Source organism: Pelophylax lessonae (assembly GCF_965119305.1).
Source record: "Pelophylax lessonae genome assembly, chromosome: 4".
In the NCBI taxonomy this organism is placed as follows: Eukaryota; Metazoa; Chordata; class Amphibia; order Anura; family Ranidae; genus Pelophylax; species Pelophylax lessonae.
In genome coordinates this window covers 454350534-454372674 of record NC_138771.1, presented here as the reverse complement: position 1 = coordinate 454372674, position 22141 = coordinate 454350534, and the positions used below count along the sequence as shown (strand labels likewise).

General features: G+C 42.6%; 1 protein-coding gene across 1 annotated transcript in view; it reads right to left on the bottom strand.

Annotated features, from left to right (window-relative positions):
- Positions 1 to 2089: 2089 nt before the first annotated feature.
- MYOZ3 (myozenin 3) overlaps positions 2090 to 22141 on the bottom strand; it is a 67556-nt gene continuing 47504 nt past the window's right edge. Inside the window, exons 3-6 of the mRNA XM_082253383.1 lie at positions 8936 to 9090; positions 8193 to 8397; positions 6473 to 6644; positions 2090 to 2825 (exon numbers count right to left, since the gene is read on the bottom strand). Of these exons, the coding sequence (XP_082109509.1) occupies positions 2642 to 2825; positions 6473 to 6644; positions 8193 to 8397; positions 8936 to 9090 (716 nt within the window). The 3' untranslated portion in view covers positions 2090 to 2641. The remainder of the gene's footprint in view (positions 2826 to 6472; positions 6645 to 8192; positions 8398 to 8935; positions 9091 to 22141) is intronic.

Here is a 22141-nt window from a genome sequence, read left to right as displayed (position 1 = left end):
TTTAAGGGAATTTAAACAGGGATAGTTGGCAAGTATGAGGCAGCTGCTTTGGGCCCCACAACAATGATGGGGCCCAGGGCAGCTTCCCCTTTTGCCCTGCCTTAAAGACGGCCCTGACTGAATCCACTAGGAACACCCTCTGTAACCAGTACAAAAAATATTGGTTGCCTACGTCCAGCATTGCATTACCAGCAGGAGAACCAATAGAAATAAGCACCATGAATGCAACATAATATAAAGGTAATATCCTTCACAACCAGTTTTACAGAACACAGACCATGGCTGTCATCCTCATCCTCTAGCTCACTACTTAGTAAGTGAATGACCAAAAACAGGTAAGCAAGCATTTAAAGGGAAAATGTCATTGTTTACTTAAAAAAGCCACCATTACCTTAGATATTTTCTCCATCAATGATTCGTCCAGCAAAGATAAGAAACTTGTAGATTCTTAAACAAGTCAGTATTAGCATTACCTATACCTGTCATGAAAGGTTCACGTTCTTTTATCTCCTTATGTTTCAGAAACCCTTCATTTCTCATCACCAACTGCATTTACACGGGAATATTAGTGTTACTAATATTAGTATCAAGGGACCTTAAAGTGATTCTAAACTCACAAAGTTTAATTGACATTGTCCCTTTTTATTTCTGAATATGGATGATGGCAATGTAATTATTCAATTAAAGTGATGCTAAACCCAGGGCCCTGCATTCAGTATCCCACAGTACACAGAACATGGAATGGAAATGCAATTTTTTTTAGCAAATATAAACTGCAAAATACTTTTCTCATCAACAGTATATAGCAGTCTTGTGACTTCTATGAGTTCCTGATTAAAGCTTCTAGGAGGAGTTTTCATACTCCACTAAACTGTCCTATCAGAATCCAGGACCCCTGACCCTCTGTCTGGACAGTGCTGATTTGGCCCTGTGCTGATCACATGCACTCTTTCAAGGAAACAAAAAAACTCTAGCCATACTGAGCATGTGCAGCCTGACTCCAAGGGCTCTGTCTTATCCGGACATATTCTAGAGGCAGTGCAAGTAGAGGAGGATCTGTGCATACAGGATCAAACAGCCTTTTTACACAATGCAGAGGATTAACTCCTTAGGTTCCACAGTGAATATTACATTTACTGTTGTGGGTTTAGTAACACTTTAATTAAAAAAATAAAATAAAAACGCCTAAGTACCTCTTTCCTAATTGATATACAGCTGTCACATGACCCAGCTCTTTCCCAGCCTCTCTGCAGGGAAACATTAGTAGGAGGAGCATCTAGTCTTCTGCTGTTGGTCACATGCTCAAAAACATGGAATACTGAGTAAATATAAATAATATCAATAAACTGTTTTAAATTGTCATACAAATTTATTTTTGAAATACAATTTATATTGTTTTTTTAGAAATAACATGGTGTGGGTAGATTGTTATACCCCCCCAGCCTGTGTCCTAGAATAAGAGGGGGGGTGAAGCCACCATGAATCTACAATATCCCACTCCATTGTGTTTAGCTGGATATTGGGCATGGAGGAGGAGGGAAGGAGTGGGCTTTCATTTACTACTGTGTATACACCCACATGTGTGACTTTAGTCACATGGGCTGCTCAGATATCATATGAAGGAAATGCTCAGCATAGAAACTCACTGAAAACTGAGCATGTGCAGAGTTGCCATTACAGCTGCAAAATCCCTAGCTGAATTGGGGACATGAACAGGTGGAGATATAGAGCAGCAGGAGTGAGTATGAAGAGCATGTAATACACCATTCATATATCGTTTTTTTATGATGTGGGTTTAGTGACACTTTAAATGGCTATATGATTCCTGATAGCGTTGCTCTTTTAAAGCTCAAGTGCAGCCAAAATAAAAAACCAGCACAAGGGACATCTTAGTCAGTAGGATGCGTCACTTTTGCGGATTCTGCTTCTTTTAATAGAAAGCACCCCCTTCCCCAATCAATCATCCACTGTCCACAATTCGTAGAGTGTGTTCTATTCATAGAAGCTGTAGTATAGAAAAAGCCAGCTCCCCTGATGAGATTCTGTGACGGCCCCTTATTTACTGTATATCCCTTGTGCTGATTTTTTTTTCTTTTTTTGATTTTGTCTGCACTTTACCTTTTAAGCAATATCCTGTTTATGCCAGAATGATTATGCTTCAAGTGAGGACTGAGCAGGGGATTGGGGAAATAGAGCATGTGCACCACAGCAGGCTTGCACTTGTAAGACATGTTGGGTTGGTGGTCTGGAGTGGAGATACTTTGTACCCAAGCAGAGCCCTAAACACACTGAGTTCCTGAGTTTAAGATAAATATGCATTTCTCCTCCTCCATCCCAGACTTATCACAAGGCCAAGACATTGTCACATGGAGAGCAGAAGGCATACCTAGCTTTATAGAAAAGTTTCTCATAGGTGGGTAGACTCTGTAAATATAGTATAATCCATGTAGCACTGAAGGGTACCTCCCAACCAACTGCAATGTTACTTTGCTTTTTAGTGTCATACAGACATGCATAAAGTACAGTCCGAGCGTCTGAGTATACATACTCATCAACTAATGCAAATATTTGTATCTGAACTACTTTTAAGCAAATCAATGTGAAGCAATCTTTACGCATTATCCTAACACCTCAAATAAATCTATAAGTCTGCTGATTCAGGCACATAGGCCATTGACCACCCCCGCGGTGCTCGGTTGAAGCTGGGCCTCAGGAACATAAGTTGTCCGCTGGGTGATTCTTCAATTTGAGCTTGAATATCCTCAAAAAGATAGGGAGCTTCTCCACCATTAACTACAGATAGACTTCCGAAGGGTATTGGAGCTCTGGAAAAAAAAAGTAAGACAAAAACCTTATCAATAAAAATCATTCATCTGACATGCATTTTCACAAATCAAAACAATACCAAGTTTGCAAAAAAGTGATTGTGACCTGCTGTTCAAGATACCTGAGCATTTGTGTACAGCCTGTCAAGGCCCCTTTACATGTAATGCAAGAATTACCAAAATCTGTAAATTCTCCCTAGACTCCTATTTTATTTGACCCTGTGATGCCACATTTATTTGTAAAATATTTTGGGTTGTTGGACCTCATGTAAAAGCCGGTATGTTAGTTTGTGGTGCCTAATGCTTGGTGCTGCTTTTTTTTGCCACAAGACAACCTGCAGAGATGAAGTATGGAGGCTGTTATAGTTGACCTCTTTTTGTGAAAAACAGAAAATGTAATATCAAATACTTACCACAATTTTCCTTTCCTGGTGAGATACATGTCAGCCTACCACTGGGAACTAACTAGCTATCCAAGATGGGATAATGCGGAGACAAAACAGGGTTCATTATGGCCCCTGGCTAACGAGATAACCATTTTTCCCAAAATTACAGTTATCAAAAATGACCGATCTATGCGATAATGAGAAATAAAGGTGTGTATGGACAACCACTTTGCCGCCTTGCATATGGATATTCAATTTCCAGGCATCTCTAACATCCCGTCTCCCCGCTCTCTTTGGAAAAGTCCCTTAGCAGGGTTTCCTTTTCCTTGTTTTTCTCTAATTAATTTGGGATGGATGCCACCAATAATTTATTCTATATAGATCTGTGAGTGCAATTGAGTATTTGTGCATATTGACTTCATTGAGTCTCTACAGGCAGCTGCCCAGAAGGTTGAGATGCTCCTTGTGGAGCGCGCAGGAAAGGGCCAACCCACTATCTGTATATAAGAGGGAGATCACTTTCACAATCCAAGAATCAATTACTTTACCGGAAGCTCTGGCCCCCTTGCGTGAACCTCTGGGAACCACAAACAGGCAATCTGATGACCTGAATGTTGGGGTAGCATGGATACATGTCTTCAGTGTCTCCCCGACATCCAAAAAAACTACATTTTTGTCCATCTTCCAGATGAAAAGTTGGCAATATGATTTCTCATCTTAAATGGAATCTTGAGGCCACTTTGGGAAAAGAATCCAGCCTCGGGAGCAGAATAACTCTGTTGGCCAAGAAGGACTTATAGGGTTCTTTATAACCTAGAGCTGCCAACTCAGAAACCTTCCTAGCTGAGGCTGCTGCCACCCGGAAAGCTGGTAATTCCCATAGCGACAACTCCATCATGGATTTTTGGAGCAGGCAGATAGTTGAGTACTATTGTGAGGTCTCATGTAGGAGGACTCTGGGAGGCCTTCGCTTTACTACTGCCTTAAGAATTGAAGAATCAGAGGTCCACTGAGTCCTGCTAAGGACGGACGTGGAAGAGATGTGTCCTTTGAGTGAGCTTGCGCTCAGGCCCATGTCGAGACCTCTAAAAAAAACGAGAACATTACAAGCTCTCCTGGAGAAAACGTCTGACATAGCATATTCTTGGAATTTGCCAGACTTTGGTGCAGACTTTGTTCATGCTGCTCTTCCGTGCTCTCAGAAGGGCATCTACCATTCTCAAACAGCAATCTAAATCTGCAGATCTTTGCCTCTCAAAATCCAGACACTAAATTGAGCGTCTCCAGAGAGGGATAGAGAACTTGACCTTGTGCCACTGTCTGGCAACTGAGATTTGTATTAGGTTTCTGTGAGCCATAAATAGTTTGGTGCATATCCACTATTGAAGAGAAACCCCTGGAAAGGGTATCTTCTCCACTGAGCCACTCAACACAAGGACAGGGAGAGACCATGGTCCTGATAGTGTCTGCATGCCTAGTGACTGACGGGTGAATAGAGGAACACCAGGCCATTTCAGTACCTTAAAACCAGTATGTTCTCTAGCAGCAGAGAAATGCATACTTTGAACCATGATTAGTTGGGCTTCTAATTACAGAAGGACTGTGTAGGGGTCAGATGACCCTGTTCTTTATTCATCAACTGCCAACTCGGACATTTACCTTGAGGCAGGAAGCCAGACTTTCCACAATCATAGAACCTTGCTGTCAATTTTGGCTTCATCTTCTATGAACAAATGCAGTGAATGAGTACTTCCTTAAAGGCTACATTATCTTCTAATGGTAAAGTAATGTATCTGACCAATCCCATAAGGGACACATCGATCAAAAGGGGTGACTCCAATATGCTGGATACCTTCCTCTTCATAAGAGCATAACTTTGACATCTGCTGTAAAAACATGCTTTTTGCTCCATTCTTCTAACATGAGCTGTAATTTAGTCACCTTAATGAAATTGCAAAGCGGTCTTTGGAGGCACTTGAAATTCTTTCACTGCTTTCCTTCTATCCTAAGGCATCTCACCACCCTTACAAATAAGGGCTCAAACTGGATATAGATAATCCCGATCTGCCCTTTTTTTTTTTTTTTTTTGAAGAGTCTGAAGACGGTTGGTTGGCCTGAGAAAGCTCTCGAGACCAGTTGCTTGTTTTGGAAGGAAAACTGGACCTTGCCAGAATAGATGACTCTTGCTTAAGGGGGGGGGGGGGGGGGGTTAATCAACTAATTTAGAGTGTTTTGACCAGATACTTAATTGTGACAACCTTTTGGTCTTTGTCATCTTCATCACTGAATCACTTGAACAAAGCAGGATTCAAACAGTCATGTTCATTCGCATCTCTCTTTGGAAGAGTCTGAAGAGGGCTGTTTGCCTAGACAGCAGATGGGCACTGCTCCCTACCTTCTTTGGTATCACTTGTTTTTGAGGTTGGTATTTGTTTTTCTGCAGAAGGCAGGCAAAAAACATTGAGCTTGTTCAATGACTATTAAGGAGTAGTGCAGTGCCTCATTTATAAGGAAGCTCAGTATCTCAGTAATATTAAGGCAAGCGTCCACTCCAGCCATAATATTGCACTGCTTCCCCTTTGAGAGTGATTTACACCTTATATGCCGCCCCAGAGACCAGCAGAGGGGCTCCCTGATAGACAATGCATTTAGTATGTGAACCCAGGGGCCAAATCCCAGTGGAGCAGGATAGACAGCTCGCACTTTATATGAACTAGGTAGGAGACGTGCCAATTTTCTGGATCCTGTCCCTTTATGGGGTGAGTAGAAACGACTCCTGTAAAGTGTATTGACCACGTGTTTAATGAATGCGACTGCCTGTTAGGTGGTGTCATCTTTATCCTTGGCTGCTTGAACCTGATAGAACACCTTTGAATTAGAGCAGGGACTGCAAGCCAGGCCTTCTTGTCCAACCTCGGTGCCTGACCTCACAAATGCGCTTCTGGAAGAATGGTCAGACATTCTCATAGACACACTCCTAAACCTTGTGGGCAGCCTTCCCAGAAGAGCTGAAGCTTTTAAAGCTACAAAGGGTGGACCAACTCAACATTGAACCCCACAGACTAAGACTGGGATGCCATTGAAGTGCTTGTAAAGGCAGGCGCCCCAATACTTTTGACACTATAGTGTATTTCAGCCTTGCTTTTGCACCCTAATTGTACATCCCAGCAAGCTTATAAGAATATTTAAGGTAGTATTTGGGCATAGGCCCACTTTAAAGCGACCTTTTAGAACTCTCATAGTGAAGAATCATACACTTACCTGTTATGTGTACGGTTTGCGACATTTAGTGGTGTTTTTGGAGGTGGTGGTAATGATTCATCAGCAGGTATGACATGCTCCACTGAGTGACCCTCAGCCCAAGGACAATAGTAAGGGATAGCTGTGTTGTTAAACTTCTCATATGGCACTCCTTTTAAAGGTCCAGAGTAACCTGATATTAGAAAGACAGGAACTCAATATACAACATCATCATCAGTGCACTTTTATACAAATAAAAAAAAAAAAAATTGCAGAAGAGGAGCCAGAATATTGATTACATGCCAACAGCCCCCCACGTCAGTAGATAGTCACTGTTTCTGTGACAGAGCCAGTGGGGAAAAAAATTTGCAACATGGCACATTACTCCCTAGCTCCAATGCTTTTACCCCCACAAACCCTACGTCCATTCTAAAAACACACATTAAGCAGATGCAGCAGTACCACAGTCATTTGTCTCTGATACAGACATTTTTGCCCCTCTAATGCCCCATACACACGTGCAGATTATCTGCAGACTTTTGTCTGCAGACTTACCAAAACCATATAATATGAGGTCAAACCTAAACACTTTCAATTTGTATGCAATCCGGCAGGCCCTTGCACTACATAGAAAAGGTAAGTCTGCAGACAAAAGTCTGCAGATAATCTGCACGTGTGTATGGGGCATAAAGCTGGATACACACTATACAACGTTTGTTGTTAGATTTCCTTTAGATTTACCTTCAAATACGTAGTGCAAGAGCCTGCCTTATCGCATACAAATTTAAAGTATTTAGGTTTGACCTTATATTATATGGTTTTGGTAAATCTAAAGGAAAAAATCTAATGAAAATTGTATAGTTTGTATCCAACTTTAGACAATCAGAGGGTAAGAGAGCACAGTACACTTTACTGGAGGGGAGCTGTGCATATGGTTGCCATGAAGGAGATGGGGCTTATCAATGCTGTGGTTTATTGTAGGGACCACTGTAGATGACAGTAGGGAAGAGGTATGAATATTTGGGAGTAGACAGGATCTTTAGATGTAGACAGTGATAGGTGCCATACCATGTGGATTTGTGGTGTGGTTAGATCAATCCCTGCTATTAGAGATTGGTTTATAGAATTGAATATATACATAATATGAAGTATTTGAGCTGTAGAGAGCAAGAGCAGGTAGAGAACTTTACAAAAAAAAGGAGGAGATGGGTAGATTTTAAAAAGACTAACAAATATTGAGAAGAATGGGTGGAATAATGTGCAGAATGTGCTAATGAAGAGGAAGCCAAAGTAAAGCACAACAACAGGAATAAGTGGTAGAAAGAAGGGGGAGGGTGGGTTATGGAATGGAAATTTTGTACACTGGAAAGTAATTTTAATTTTTTTGGTTATTTGTATATTTTGAATTGAAAATTAATAACATTTATATATTTTAAAAAAGATCAATCCCTGCTGCTTCCAATATGCATATCATCCACTTTTCACTCATAATGAACGGTGCATGGCCAACAGAGACATCATATAAATCCAGAAAATGTAAATGACCAGCCCACCAAAAAAGTACATCTAAAGATTTTACTGAAATCTCAATTGCAAAACAATGTGAACTATAATTTGGTGTTGAGGTCTCAGGAAAAATCTGAGACCTTCTTTTTTTTGGTGTGGTTGCCCTTTTTGTTCCTGCTTGAAATCAGACGCGTTCAATGAACCCAACCCTGTTGTAGAATTTATTCACTCTTACCTGGTGCAATCCCTCCTGGATTCAACTGCATCTTCATCTGCAAGACCTTGGCAGATTTCTTAGGGATATTTGGTGGGGTCTGATTTCCTCCTGGGACTATGTGTATCTCTGAGCGGAAGTTCTCTTTCCCATCAACCCCTGCTGAACCAGAGAGGCCATTGACAGCTGTCTGATCAGCATTCAGGGCGTGCATATTACTACCTGCCTGATAAATGAAGAGTCATTTATTACATGGATTCAGTAATCCCAAACAAAAATAACCTTATGGAAAAAAAAAAAATAATATTCACAAACATTTGTGTACATATATAGTATTCCAGACCTACATAGCTATAATAAAGGGGGCTTTGTCATTTTGCTATGCAGCTTATGCAGCTTATTGTTCTGTGTTAGCTGCCATATAAGTAGTGGGGTGCATAAAACAAGCAGATCTAATGTGGATTAACATGCAGTACTGTATGCTCATTGGTGCATAAGTCTTTTGAGCCTACTCTCTTGCCACCGTATCATACATTTAAAATACACCCTAACTGAATTTATTTCATAAATCACTATGCATCACGAACCACTGCCGTGTTCTTTTTCTTTTTAATAAAATCATTTCATGCCATGCTTTACATCTCAGTACTGCTGATCTCCTGCAGCATCTTCGCAAACCACCTCCAGTCAATCCACTCCAGTTAAAAATGCACAGGTGTGAATCTAGGGTAAGACTTTCCATTAGATTACAAAGGTTAACTTACATGGACAAGATCTGATGGGTATTCAAATGTAAACCTCTGAACGCGCTTTTGACGCTCCAAGTACATACAAGAACCACGATTGCGTTGTAAAGTGAGTTCTTCCATCATTACGTCCCTTGGTATGCTAACCTTCTTACCCAGGTTCAAAGTTGGACCTACAGGAAAAGAAACATCAAATTAGAAGTCACGTGCACCTCTCTGCTTCAGGCACACTAACCGCACATCTTAAACTGTACCTAAAACTATTGGGCTTTTAGTTTGGTGGGTTTTTAAAATCCTGCTTGTTCTATTTTTAGTGTGTTGACCTACAGTTTGCCATGCCAAGTTAATTGGCAAGTAATCCTACAAAAACACAACTCTGTGTGGCTGTAAATGGACATTAAACCCTTTAATGAACTTCTCTTATTTGGTCCCTTCTGGACCTTCCATTAACCACTTACCGCAAAGTGACGTAGGGCTACGTCGGCAAACTTTGCGGTGTTATACCGGGATGATGCCTCTAGCTCTAGTTTACAGCCAACGGTCGGCTTTCCGTCAGTAACGACTGATGCGGTTCGGGAGCCGCTCAATCGTTACCCGGGTGAGCGGGAGGGGACGTCCCCCCACCTCCCGTCGCCTTCCGTGACTTTGAACGGGCCTCTTGTCCCACCGGGAGACCCGAGCACCCAGCCGGCGTGTCCACCGGCTGGATGGAGTCCCGATCAAAGCCGGAAATGGCTTTGATCGGGTCTCCGATGACGTAACCCGGATGCGGCATCCATGACGTCACTTCCAGGTTACTCTGCTGCAAAAGGCGGCAGATTTAAAAAAACGGCTGTATGCAAAAATGCAGTTTTCAGCGTTTTCATACATGGGAGTGTAGTGGAGGGGTCTTTTAGACCCTCGATCCCTCCATAAAGAGTACCTGTCACTGCATATTGGTGTCACAAGGGATGTTTACATTGCTTGTGACGGCAATAAAAGTGATCAGATTTATTTTATTCTTTTTAAAAACCTGTAATAAAATTTAAAAAAAATAAATAAATAAATTGGGAAAAAAAACATTTTTAGCCGCCCCCGTCACCGTTAGCTCGCGCACGAAAAAAAACATATATGGAAGTCGAGCCGCGAATGAAATCGCTGTTCAAACCACACATGTGTGGTATCGCCGCGATCGCCAGAGCGTGAGCAATAATTAAAAAAAAAGAGCTACACTCTAACTCTAAACTGGTAACCGTTAAAAAAATTTAAAGCGTCGCAGATTGAGATCTCTATTGACCGTAGTTTGTCGCCATCCCATGGGTGTGCGCAATTTTAAACCATAACATATTGGGTATCTATTTACTCGGCGTGACATCATCTTTCACAATTTACAAAAAAAATGGGCTAACTTTACTGTTTAGTATTTTCTAAATGCAGTGAAATGTGATTTTTCTAAATTTTTCCAAAAAATGGCGTTTTAAAGACCGCTGCGCAAATACCGCGTGACAAAAAATATTGCAATGACCGAAATTTTATTCTCCAGAGTCTTTGCTAAAAAATATATATATCAATTTTGGGGGTTCTAAGTAGTTTTCTAGGAAAAAAATACTGATTTTAACTTGTAAACAAAAAGTGTCCGAAATAGGGCTGGGGCTTAAGTGGTTAAATATACAATTGAAAGTGTTATATCTAGGGTTGAGCGAACACCTAGATGTCCGTGTTCGACGGGTTCGGCCGAACTTTAAAAAAAAGTCCGGGTCCGTGTCCCGGACTTTTACCGAACTTTTCCCGGACACCGAACCCCATTGAAGTCAATGGGGACCCGAACTTTAAGGCACTAAAATGGCTCTAAAACACCAAAGGAAAGGGCTAGAGTGCTGCAAATGGCAGCAAAACGTAATTAAGAGCATGGCAAGTGCTCTGCAAACAAATGTGGATAGGGAAATAACTTAAAACAACAAAAAAAAAACAGAAAAATAAAACAATGTTCTTCTTCATCTCTGAAGGACGAGGCCCATATGGAGTAGGAGGGAGGTTGAGGTGGTGGTGGATGTGGCGGTGACATAGGCGTGCGCACAGGGTGTGCTGGGTGTGCCTGGGCACACCCTAATCACCTAGGGCACATAGCATTGCCAGTGAGGAGATGGGAAAGATCTCCCTGGGACCTGCTCTGCTCTATTTCTCCTTGCCTACAGGTACATGGCCCCGATACATTACTCTCCCTGCTGGCAAACACATGCATGTGTATTTCAACTTTGGGGTGCACACCTTAATGCAATAGGCTGCGCACACCTATGGGCGGTGTAGGTGGAAGCGGCGGTGGAGGAGGACCAGGGCCGGATTAACAGCATCATGGGCTTGGTGCTGAGGATTTTGAAGGGCCTTAAGGGCCGTGCCTTGCCATGCACCCAGAGGAGGAAGGGTGCAGCCATGCATGCCTAATTCAACATGGGATGCTGTCTCTGAAGCCCATAAACACATCCATGCATCGCCAACTGTCCCTCCTTGTCCGGCCTTCACGCTGTGTGGGGAGGTTCTGAGGGTGCTGCCTGGGGAAGCGAGCATAGAAGCCAGACTTCTGTGTTTACAAGTGACAGAAGAGCGGTAACAGTGAATATGGCCAACCCGGGGCCTATATAAAAGGTAGGGGCCTGGAGCTGCAGCTCCAATAGCCCCTACATTAATCTGGCCCTGAGGAGGAGGACGAGGTAGCCAACACTGCTTCTTTTCAAAAATTTTAAATGAGGGTACACCCCAAAAGAGTGAGAAAGAGCAAAAATGGAACAATGGGTGGGTAAGGTCGGTATCCATTGCTATTCTGCATAAGGTACGGAAAAGTCCCGTGGGATCCATGCCTGGTTCATTTTAATGAACGTGAGCTTGTCCACATTGTCTCTGGACAGGCGGCTGCGCTTGTCTGTTATAACGCCCCCAGCCGTGCTAAATACCCGTTCAGATAATACACTGGCTGCAGGGCACGCCAGCACCTCCAAGGCGTAAAGGGCAAGCTCAAGCCATGTGCCCAATTTGGAGACCCAGAAGTTGAAGGGGGCAGACCCGTCATTCACTACATGTAGGCGTGTGCACACATACTGCTCCACCATGTTGGTAAAATGCTGCCTCCTGCTAAGACGTTCCATCTGAGCTGCTGGTGCTGCTGTTTGTTGTGGCGTGCTGACAAAGCTTTTCCACATTTCGGCCATGCTAACCCTGCCTTCTGAGGTGCTGGCGGTGCCCTGGTTGCGTTGGCGACCTCCTCCTCCTCCTCCTCTGCCTTGTGCTTCCACTGTGGCCCCGCTGTCAGATGGGAATGCCAGCAGCATGGCGTCTACCAGCGTGCGCTTGTACTCGCGCATCTTGCGATCGCGCTCCAGTGAGTGAATTAAGGACGGTACGTTGTCCTTGTAACGGGGATCCAGCAGCGTGGCCACCCAGTAATCAGCACAAGTTAGAATGTGGGCAACTCGGCGGTCGTTGTGGAGACACTGCAGCATGTAATCGCTCATGTGTGCCAGGCTGCCCAGAGGCAACGAAAGGCTGTCCTCTGTGGGAGGTGTATCGTCCGTGTCCTCTGTATCCCCCCAGCCACGCACCAGTGATGGCCATGAGCTGGCCTGGGTGCCACCCTGCTGTGAACATGGTTCCATCTCCTCCTCCAGCTCCTCCTCCTCCTCATCCTCCTCATCCTCCAGAACTGTGCCCCTGCTGGACAATTGCGTCCCTGGCGTTTGCGTGTGCAGGAACCCACCCTCGGAGCCCCTTGCGAATGACTGCCCTGAAAGCCTTGGAAATGTTACCTCTTCATCCTCCTCCTCCTCCTCATCCTGTGCCACATCCTCTTCCATCATCGCCCGAATTGTTTTTTCAAGGAGGCATAGAAGTGGGATAGTTAAGCTGAGAACGGCGTCATTGCCACTGGCCATGTTGGTGGAGTACTCAAAACAGCGCAACAAGGCACACAGGTCTCGCATGGAGGCCCAGTTAAATTAAATAGCGGAATAGAAAATATGATCCAAAAAAAGTGTATGTATATCACACGTACACAACCACACTGGGCCCCAATTACTATTGTTTGTACCCCTAAAAGGCTAGATGAGGAGTAGGGGGAGTATGGAACAGGCAGCACCCTCAAACCTTCAGAAGTATGAGATGAACCCCAACAACTTGGAAAGGTGGATCTCTCTCACACGTACCGACACAGACTATCCCGCAATTCAATTGATCCTCAAAGGTTTTTATTGAATAGCGGAATAGGAAATATGATCAAAAAAAGTGTATGTATCTCGCACGTACACAACCACACTAGGCCCCAATTACTATTGTTTGTACCCCTAAAAGGCTAGATGAGGAGTAGGGGGGGTATGGAACAGGCAGCACCCTCAAACCTTCAGAAGTATGAGATGAACCCCAACAACTTGGAAAGGTGGATCTCTCTCACACGTACCGACACAGACTATCCCCCAATTTAACTGATCCCCAAAGGTTTTTGATTAAATAGCGGAATAGAAAATATGATCCAAAAAAAGTGTATGTATATCACACGTACACAACCACACTAGGCCCCAATTACTATTGTTTGTACCCCTAAAAGGCTAGATGAGGAGTAGGGGGGGTATGGAACAGGCAGCACCCTCAAACCTTCAGAAGTATGAGATGAACCCCAACAACTTGGAAAGGTGGATCTCTCTCACACGTACCGACACAGACTATCCCCCAATTTAACTGATCCCCAAAGGTTTTTGATTAAATAGCGGAATAGAAAATATGATCCCAAAAAAGTGTATGTATATCACACGTACACAACCACACTGGGCCCCAATTACTATTGTTTGTACCCCTAAAAGGCTAGATGAGGAGTAGGGGGAGTATGGAACAGGCAGCACCCTCAAACCTTCAGAAGTATGAGATGAACCCCAACAACTTGGAAAGGTGGATCTCTCTCACACGTACCAACACAGACTATCCCCCAATTTAACTGATCCCCAAAGGTTTTTGATTAAATAGCGGAATAGAAAATATGATCCAAAAAAAGTGTATGTATATCACACGTACACAACCACACTAGGCCCCAATTACTATTGTTTGTACCCCTAAAAGGCTAGATGAGGAGTAGGGGTTCTTTCTCTCGCCTCATTATTTCAGAACTCTCCCCAGCTCCCCCCCGGAACGGCTTCCCCTTAATAGCAAAATTGAAGGGGTCGGAGGTGGGAAGGGAAAGGAAGAATCACACCGGGGTAGTCCCCTAGTTAGGAAATCCACACAAGTTGCATATAGCAACGCCGTGTGAGATAAGGATAGGGTAACTATCCAAATTGACAGAGAGAGGAGAAGGACCTTGATAGGGACCGAACCCTCTCGACTGCCAATTAGTTAGGGAAGGGGTTTTTTTTTTTTTTTTTTTTCTTCTCTTGATTTCCTGTGTAAATAGAGATGGAGGAGGTAAAAATTATCTCTTATAATGTTAGGGGATTAAATGTACCAGAAAAAAGGCACATGCTATTAGGGGAATTAAGACAACAGAAAGTTGATATCGCACTAATACAAGAGACACATTTTAAGACAGATAAGTTACCATATCTTAAAAATAGATTTTTTCCCTATTCATATCATTCCACAAACGAACAGACAAAATCAAGAGGGGTATCAATATTATTAGCAAAGGATGTCCCATGGACTTATCAGGATAGTAGGCAAGACCCGGAGGGAAGATTCCTATTTTTGAAAGGACGGATAGGCGAAACTCAGGTGACGCTAGCAACATTATACGCGCCTAATAAACGACAAGACAGGTTTATATCAAAGACCCTGACCAACTTAAGGATCTTCTCTGAAGGACAACTGATTGTTGGAGGGGACCTTAATATACCATTGATACCGACTGTAGATACCTCCCTAGGGACTTCGGTACTTTCCACTAGACTATGTAGACGAGTCTTGAAGATAATGCACGAATCCCAGTTGATCGATATTTGGAGACTACAACATCCCGATGAAAAAGACTACACGTTTTACTCGACAGTACACAAAAACTACTCGAGAATAGATTATTTTTTGATACCACATGCGCAGTTACAAGCAGTCCAAAAATCATCTATTAACAATATCGCCTGGTCAGATCATGCATCTATAGTAATAATATATAAACTAACAGAGAACTCTTCACAGAAAAGACAGTTTTGGAGGCTGAACGAAAGCCTGTTACAAAGGGAAGAGATATTAAAAGAAGTAATACAGGAATTAAATACGTACTTTGAGATCAATGACCAAAATGACTGCAATATGGGCACCCTTTGGGAAGCCCATAAGGCAGTAATTAGAGGTACCCTTATTAAGCATGGGGCACGTATAAAGAGGGAAAGAAATAAACAGATGTCTCAGTTACTGGAAAGGCTTAGAGTGTTAGAAACAAAACATAAACAATCCCCAACGAATAGCATATATACAGACTTGACTATGACCAGAAAGCAGATCACGGATTTGCTACAGTACAAAGCTAAAGCAAACATACAAAGGGGCCGTAAATTAAATTATGAAGCTGGAAATAAGTGCGGGAAACTGCTTGCCAAGACAGTTCAGGAACAGAAGTTGAGATCGTATATACCCAATATTGTAACATCGGAGGGGATTAAAAAAACTCTACCAACACAAATAACTGAGACATTCGAAAAATTTTATGCCTCATTATATAATTTAAATAATGAGATACCATCACAAAGGGAAATAGAAAGATATCTAAATCAGTCCAATTTACCCAAAATCTCAGAGGAGGACAGGGAATACCTAGAGGAAGAAATTAGTCTAGAGGAAGTACAACAGGCAATAAGGAAAATGAGACCAGGGAAGGCACCAGGACCAGATGGTCTGACAACACAATATTATCAGCTATTATCCCATATTCTAGGACCCTACCTAGTAAGACTGTATAATGCAACAGGTCTGGACGGAACATTGAGTAGAGATACACTTACAGCACATATCTCACTGATATTAAAAGAAGGCAAAGATCCAGCGGCCTGTGGAAGCTACAGGCCGATATCTTTGCTGAACGTAGATTTGAAGATATTCACTAAGGTGTTAGCGGATAGGTTAGCAAGAATATTACCAAAACTGATCCACCCAGACCAGGTAGGCTTTATGACATCAAGAGAAGCAAAAGACAATACCATCAGAATACTCAACCTGATACATATAGTAAATGAGAAAAAGATCCCTTGTGTGGTATTAAGCGCCGACGCTGAGAAGGCCTTCGATCGGGTTGGATGGCCTTATCTATTTGCAGTACTTAAATATATCGGGATGGGAAATTCGATGCTAGATAGGATAATCAGAGTATATACAAATCCAGTTGCTAGGGTGAAAGCCAATGGCCTAATATCAAATGCGTTCCCAGTAAAGAACGGCACCAGGCAAGGATGCCCATTATCACCCCTCCTATTTGCCCTGTCACTAGAGCCCTTTCTTTGTAAGATCCGATCGAACCTGGACATTGAGGGAGTGAGGGTAAAGGGAAAACAATTCAAAATAGCCGCTTACGCGGATGATATGTTATTTTCACTGTCTAACCCAAATATCTCACTGCCAAATTTGATACGAGAATTCAAAAGATATGGGGCAGTGTCAAATTTGAAAATTAATTTCGGGAAATCAGAAGCTATGGGAGTGGGGATGACATCAACTCAAATACAAGCACTGAAAAATAATTATGAGTTTAAGTGGAGTGAAACGGCAGTGAGATATTTGGGGACACATATACCAACAAAATTGTCACGAGTATACGATCTCAACTTCTTACCCCTGATAGCAATGACTAAGAAACTGTTAGAACAATGGCATGTGGGGATGCAGTCATGGTTCGGCAAGTGCAACCTATTGAAGATGATTGTACTCCCAAAATTTTTATATCTCCTCCGGGCCTTACCAGTTAGGATACCAAGTAGATTTTTCGCAGTGATAAACTCATTATTTTCAAAATATATTTGGTCTCGTAAGAAAACGCGAATAGCACGGAGAATATTGACCCTCCCAAAAAAAAAAGGGGGCCTTGCACTACCAGACATAAAAGCTTATTATCAGGCCACACATGTGGGCAGGATTTGGGACTGGTGGCATAATGCAGAGACGAAAATATGGGTAGAACTGGAACAAATGCAAACGGATGTAAATCTGAAAAGAGCTATATGGTGCTACCAGGATCTACCCAAAAATTTAAAACAACACTTAATAATAGGGAACACGTTGCGTATCTGTACGAGACCAAATATATACTCTAAATTAACAACAGAGAGATCTCCCCTATATCCAATATTAGGTAACCCCCTATTCCCGGTGGGACTAGATAGCAAAAGGTTTACATCATTAAGGGAAAAGGGGCAGATACAGGCTTCATCATTCTTAATACAAAAAAAGTGGCCCTTAGTGACTGAACTGATGGATGAGGAAGGCCCATTTAACCTGCCATTTTGGCAAGCTATGCAATTATACCATTACCTGGGATCCATACCTAAACCAGAAGAGTTTGATAGGAAGCTAACCAGATTTGAGCAGGCCTGCGTAAAACCAGGGAAACTAACACGCACTCTATCGGCTGCATATGGATTATTGATAAACCCAGAAGATCAACCAGATTTACCCTGGGTGAGAAAGTGGGAGGGAGACCTAGGTTGTAATTTGACAAAGGAACAGATTCAGAGGATATTGAGGTTTACCTTCAGTCCAATTAAATGCACTAAAATACAAGAGATGAACTACAAACTTATAACAAGATGGTACATTACGCCCAAGAAATTACAAAAATGGTCTTCAAACCAATCCAACTTATGTTGGAGATGTGAAAAAGAAGTGGGCACACTATATCATTTCTTTTGGACCTGTTCTAAGATAAAAACTTATTGGGAAGGGGTGAGATCTATAGTGCAGAAGGTAGTAGAATATGAAATAGAAGAGAATCCAGCCTTTTTTTTGTTGAATATCTCGGATATACCAGCAAGTAAATATGAGAACTCATTGATACCACACCTAGTAAATGCGGCTAAGGTAGGCATCCCGGGTAGTTGGAAAAAAATACAACCCCCATCGATAAGAGAGTGGATAAATAGGGTCGAGGATAATAGGAGATTAGAAGAACTAATCGCCACAACACAAAATAAGCAGGGAAAATATGAGAAAATTTGGAAAGCATGGACTGACTTCCTAGACTCGGAAGAAGCGAAACAATATATGTAAAATAATTAGGGGGGGAAGGAAAAAGAAAGGAGAAAGAAAGAGGAAGAAAAGAGGAGGTAGAAAAGATAATAACTAAAGGAACACCATCTCTATACACGGGAATAGATTTTTTTTTTTTTTTTTTTTTTTTTTTTTTTTTTTTTCTTCTCTAGTTTTTATTGTTTGTTTAGGAGGGAAGGGAGGGGAGGGAGGGAGGGGGAAAGGGAAAAAAAAAAAGGGGTAAAAATAAGGGATCTTGAAGGTATAATAAAGGAAGAAGCTATATTGTATGTTGAGACAGAAAAAAAAAAATATGTAACATGTAGAAGATTATGTGTAATAGCCTGTCTGTACCTTTAAGATTCCTGAATAAAAGAGGATATTTGGAAAAAAAGATGAGGAGTAGGGGGAGTATGGAACAGGCAGCACCCTCAAACCTTCAGAAGTATGAGATGAACCCCAACAACTTGGAAAGGTGGATCTCTCTCACACGTACCGACACAGACTATCCCGCAATTCAATTGATCCTCAAAGGTTTTTATTGAATAGCGGAATAGGAAATATGATCAAAAAAAGTGTATGTATCTCGCACGTACACAACCACACTAGGCCCCAATTACTATTGTTTGTACCCCTAAAAGGCTAGATGAGGAGTAGGGGGGGTATGGAACAGGCAGCACCCTCAAACCTTCAGAAGTATGAGATGAACCCCAACAACTTGGAAAGGTGGATCTCTCTCACACGTACCGACACAGACTATCCCCCAATTTAACTGATCCCCAAAGGTTTTTGATTAAATAGCGGAATAGAAAATATGATCCCAAAAAAGTGTATGTATATCACACGTACACAACCACACTAGGCCCCAATTACTATTGTTTGTACCCCTAAAAGGCTAGATGAGGAGTAGGGGGGGTATGGAACAGGCAGCACCCTCAAACCTTCAGAAGTATGAGATGAACCCCAACAACTTGGAAAGGTGGATCTCTCTCACACGTACCGACACAGACTATCCCCCAATTTAACTGATCCCCAAAGGTTTTTGATTAAATAGCGGAATAGAAAATATGATCCAAAAAAAGTGTATGTATATCACACGTACACAACCACACTAGGCCCCAATTACTATTGTTTGTACCCCTAAAAGGCTAGATGAGGAGTAGGGGGAGTATGGAACAGGCAGCACCCTCAAACCTTCAGAAGTATGAGATGAACCCCAACAACTTGGAAAGGTGGATCTCTCTCACACGTACCGACACAGACTATCCCGCAATTCAATTGATCCTCAAAGGTTTTTATTGAATAGCGGAATAGGAAATATGATCAAAAAAAGTGTATGTATCTCGCACGTACACAACCACACTAGGCCCCAATTACTATTGTTTGTACCCCTAAAAGGCTAGATGAGGAGTAGGGGGGGTATGGAACAGGCAGCACCCTCAAACCTTCAGAAGTATGAGATGAACCCCAACAACTTGGAAAGGTGGATCTCTCTCACACGTACCGACACAGACTATCCCCCAATTTAACTGATCCCCAAAGGTTTTTGATTAAATAGCGGAATAGAAAATATGATCCAAAAAAAGTGTATGTATATCACACGTACACAACCACACTGGGCCCCAATTACTATTGTTTGTACCCCTAAAAGGCTAGATGAGGAGTAGGGGGAGTATGGAACAGGCAGCACCCTCAAACCTTCAGAAGTATGAGATGAACCCCAACAACTTGGAAAGGTGGATCTCTCTCACACGTACCGACACAGACTATCCCGCAATTCAATTGATCCTCAAAGGTTTTTATTGAATAGCGGAATAGGAAATATGATCAAAAAAAGTGTATGTATCTCGCACGTACACAACCACACTAGGCCCCAATTACTATTGTTTGTACCCCTAAAAGGCTAGATGAGGAGTAGGGGGGGTATGGAACAGGCAGCACCCTCAAACCTTCAGAAGTATGAGATGAACCCCAACAACTTGGAAAGGTGGATCTCTCTCACACGTACCGACACAGACTATCCCCCAATTTAACTGATCCCCAAAGGTTTTTGATTAAATAGCGGAATAGAAAATATGATCCCAAAAAAGTGTATGTATATCACACGTACACAACCACACTGGGCCCCAATTACTATTGTTTGTACCCCTAAAAGGCTAGATGAGGAGTAGGGGGAGTATGGAACAGGCAGCACCCTCAAACCTTCAGAAGTATGAGATGAACCCCAACAACTTGGAAAGGTGGATCTCTCTCACACGTACCAACACAGACTATCCCCCAATTTAACTGATCCCCAAAGGTTTTTGATTAAATAGCGGAATAGAAAATATGATCCAAAAAAAGTGTATGTATATCACACGTACACAACCACACTAGGCCCCAATTACTATTGTTTGTACCCCTAAAAGGCTAGGAGTAGGGGGAGTATGGAACAGGCAGCACCCTCAAACCTTCAGAAGTATGAGATGAACCCCAACAACTTGGAAAGGTGGATCTCTCTCACACGTACCAACACAGACTATCCCCCAATTTAACTGATCCCCAAAGGTTTTTGATTAAATAGCGGAATAGAAAATATGATCCCAAAAAAGTGTATGTATATCACACGTACACAACCACACTAGGCCCCAATTACTATTGTTTGTACCCCTAAAAGGCTAGATGAGGAGTAGGGGGAGTATGGAACAGGCAGCACCCTCAAACCTTCAGAAGTATGAGATTGTGTTCACTGTACCCCACAAAGATTGAGTTCACTGCACCCCACAATGATTGTGTTCACTGCACCCCACAAAGATTGTGTTCACTGCACCTCACAAAGATTGTGTTCACTGTACCCCCCAAAGATTGTGTTCACTGCACCCCACAAAGATTCTGTTCACTGTACCCCACAAAGATTGTGTTCACTGCACCCCAAAAAGATTGTGTTCACTGCACCCCAAAAAGGATGTTGTTCACTGCACCCCAAAAAGGATGTTGTTCACTCCACCCCAAAAAGATTGTGTTCACTGCACCCCACAAAGATTGTGTTCACTGCACCCCAAAAAGATTGTGTTCACTGCACCCCAAAAATGATTTTGTTCACTGCACCCCAAAAAGGATTTTGTTCACTGCACCCCAAAAAGGATGTTGTTCACTCCACCCCAAAAAGATTGTGTTCACTGCACCCCACAAAGGATTTTGTTCACTGCACCCCAAAAAGATTGTGTTCACTGCACCCCAAAAAGGATGTTGTTCACTGCACCCCAAAAAGGATTTTGTTCACTGCACCCCAAAAAGATTGTGTTCACTGCACCCCACAAAGGATTTTGTTCACTGCACCCCACAAAGATTGTGTTCACTGCACACCAAAAAGGATTGTGTTCACTGCACCCCAAAAAGATTTTGTTCACTGCACCCCAAAAAGATTGTGTTCACTGCAGCCCAAAAAGATTGTGTTCACTGCAGCCCAAAAAGATTGTGTTCACTGCAGCCCAAAAAGATTGTGTTCACTGCAGCCCAAAAAGATTGTGTTCACTGCAGCCCAAAAAGATTGTGTTCACTGCAGCTCACACACAGAAAAATGGATGTGGATCACTGACACCTGCCTATCTCCAATCCCACACCACACAGCAATATCGATTGTAGTTTGTAGAACACAGTTTCCCTAAAATTCAGCAGACTCTGTCCCTAACAGGATTGAGAAGAGATCGTAGATCAGGATTGAGTGCAGATTCACCCCACCCCCCACACAGCAATATCGATTGTAGTTTGTAGAAGACACTGACCCTATAATTCAGCAGACTCTATCCCTAAAATGCCTACAACTCGCCCTGCCTAAACACTCCGACCTGTCCCTCAATTCTATCCGGACACAAATGGTTTTTTCCTGCCTATCTTTCCCTAATCAGCAGCCAGCACGTTGATGTGTGCTCTGTCCCTGAATCTAAGCAGCATAATGACGCCGCTGCGGCTGCCTCGAACTTATAAAGACTTGGTCACATGCTTCAGACGGCCAATCACAGCTACTGAGACATTTGCAGGCATGGCTGGGATGGCTTAAGGCAC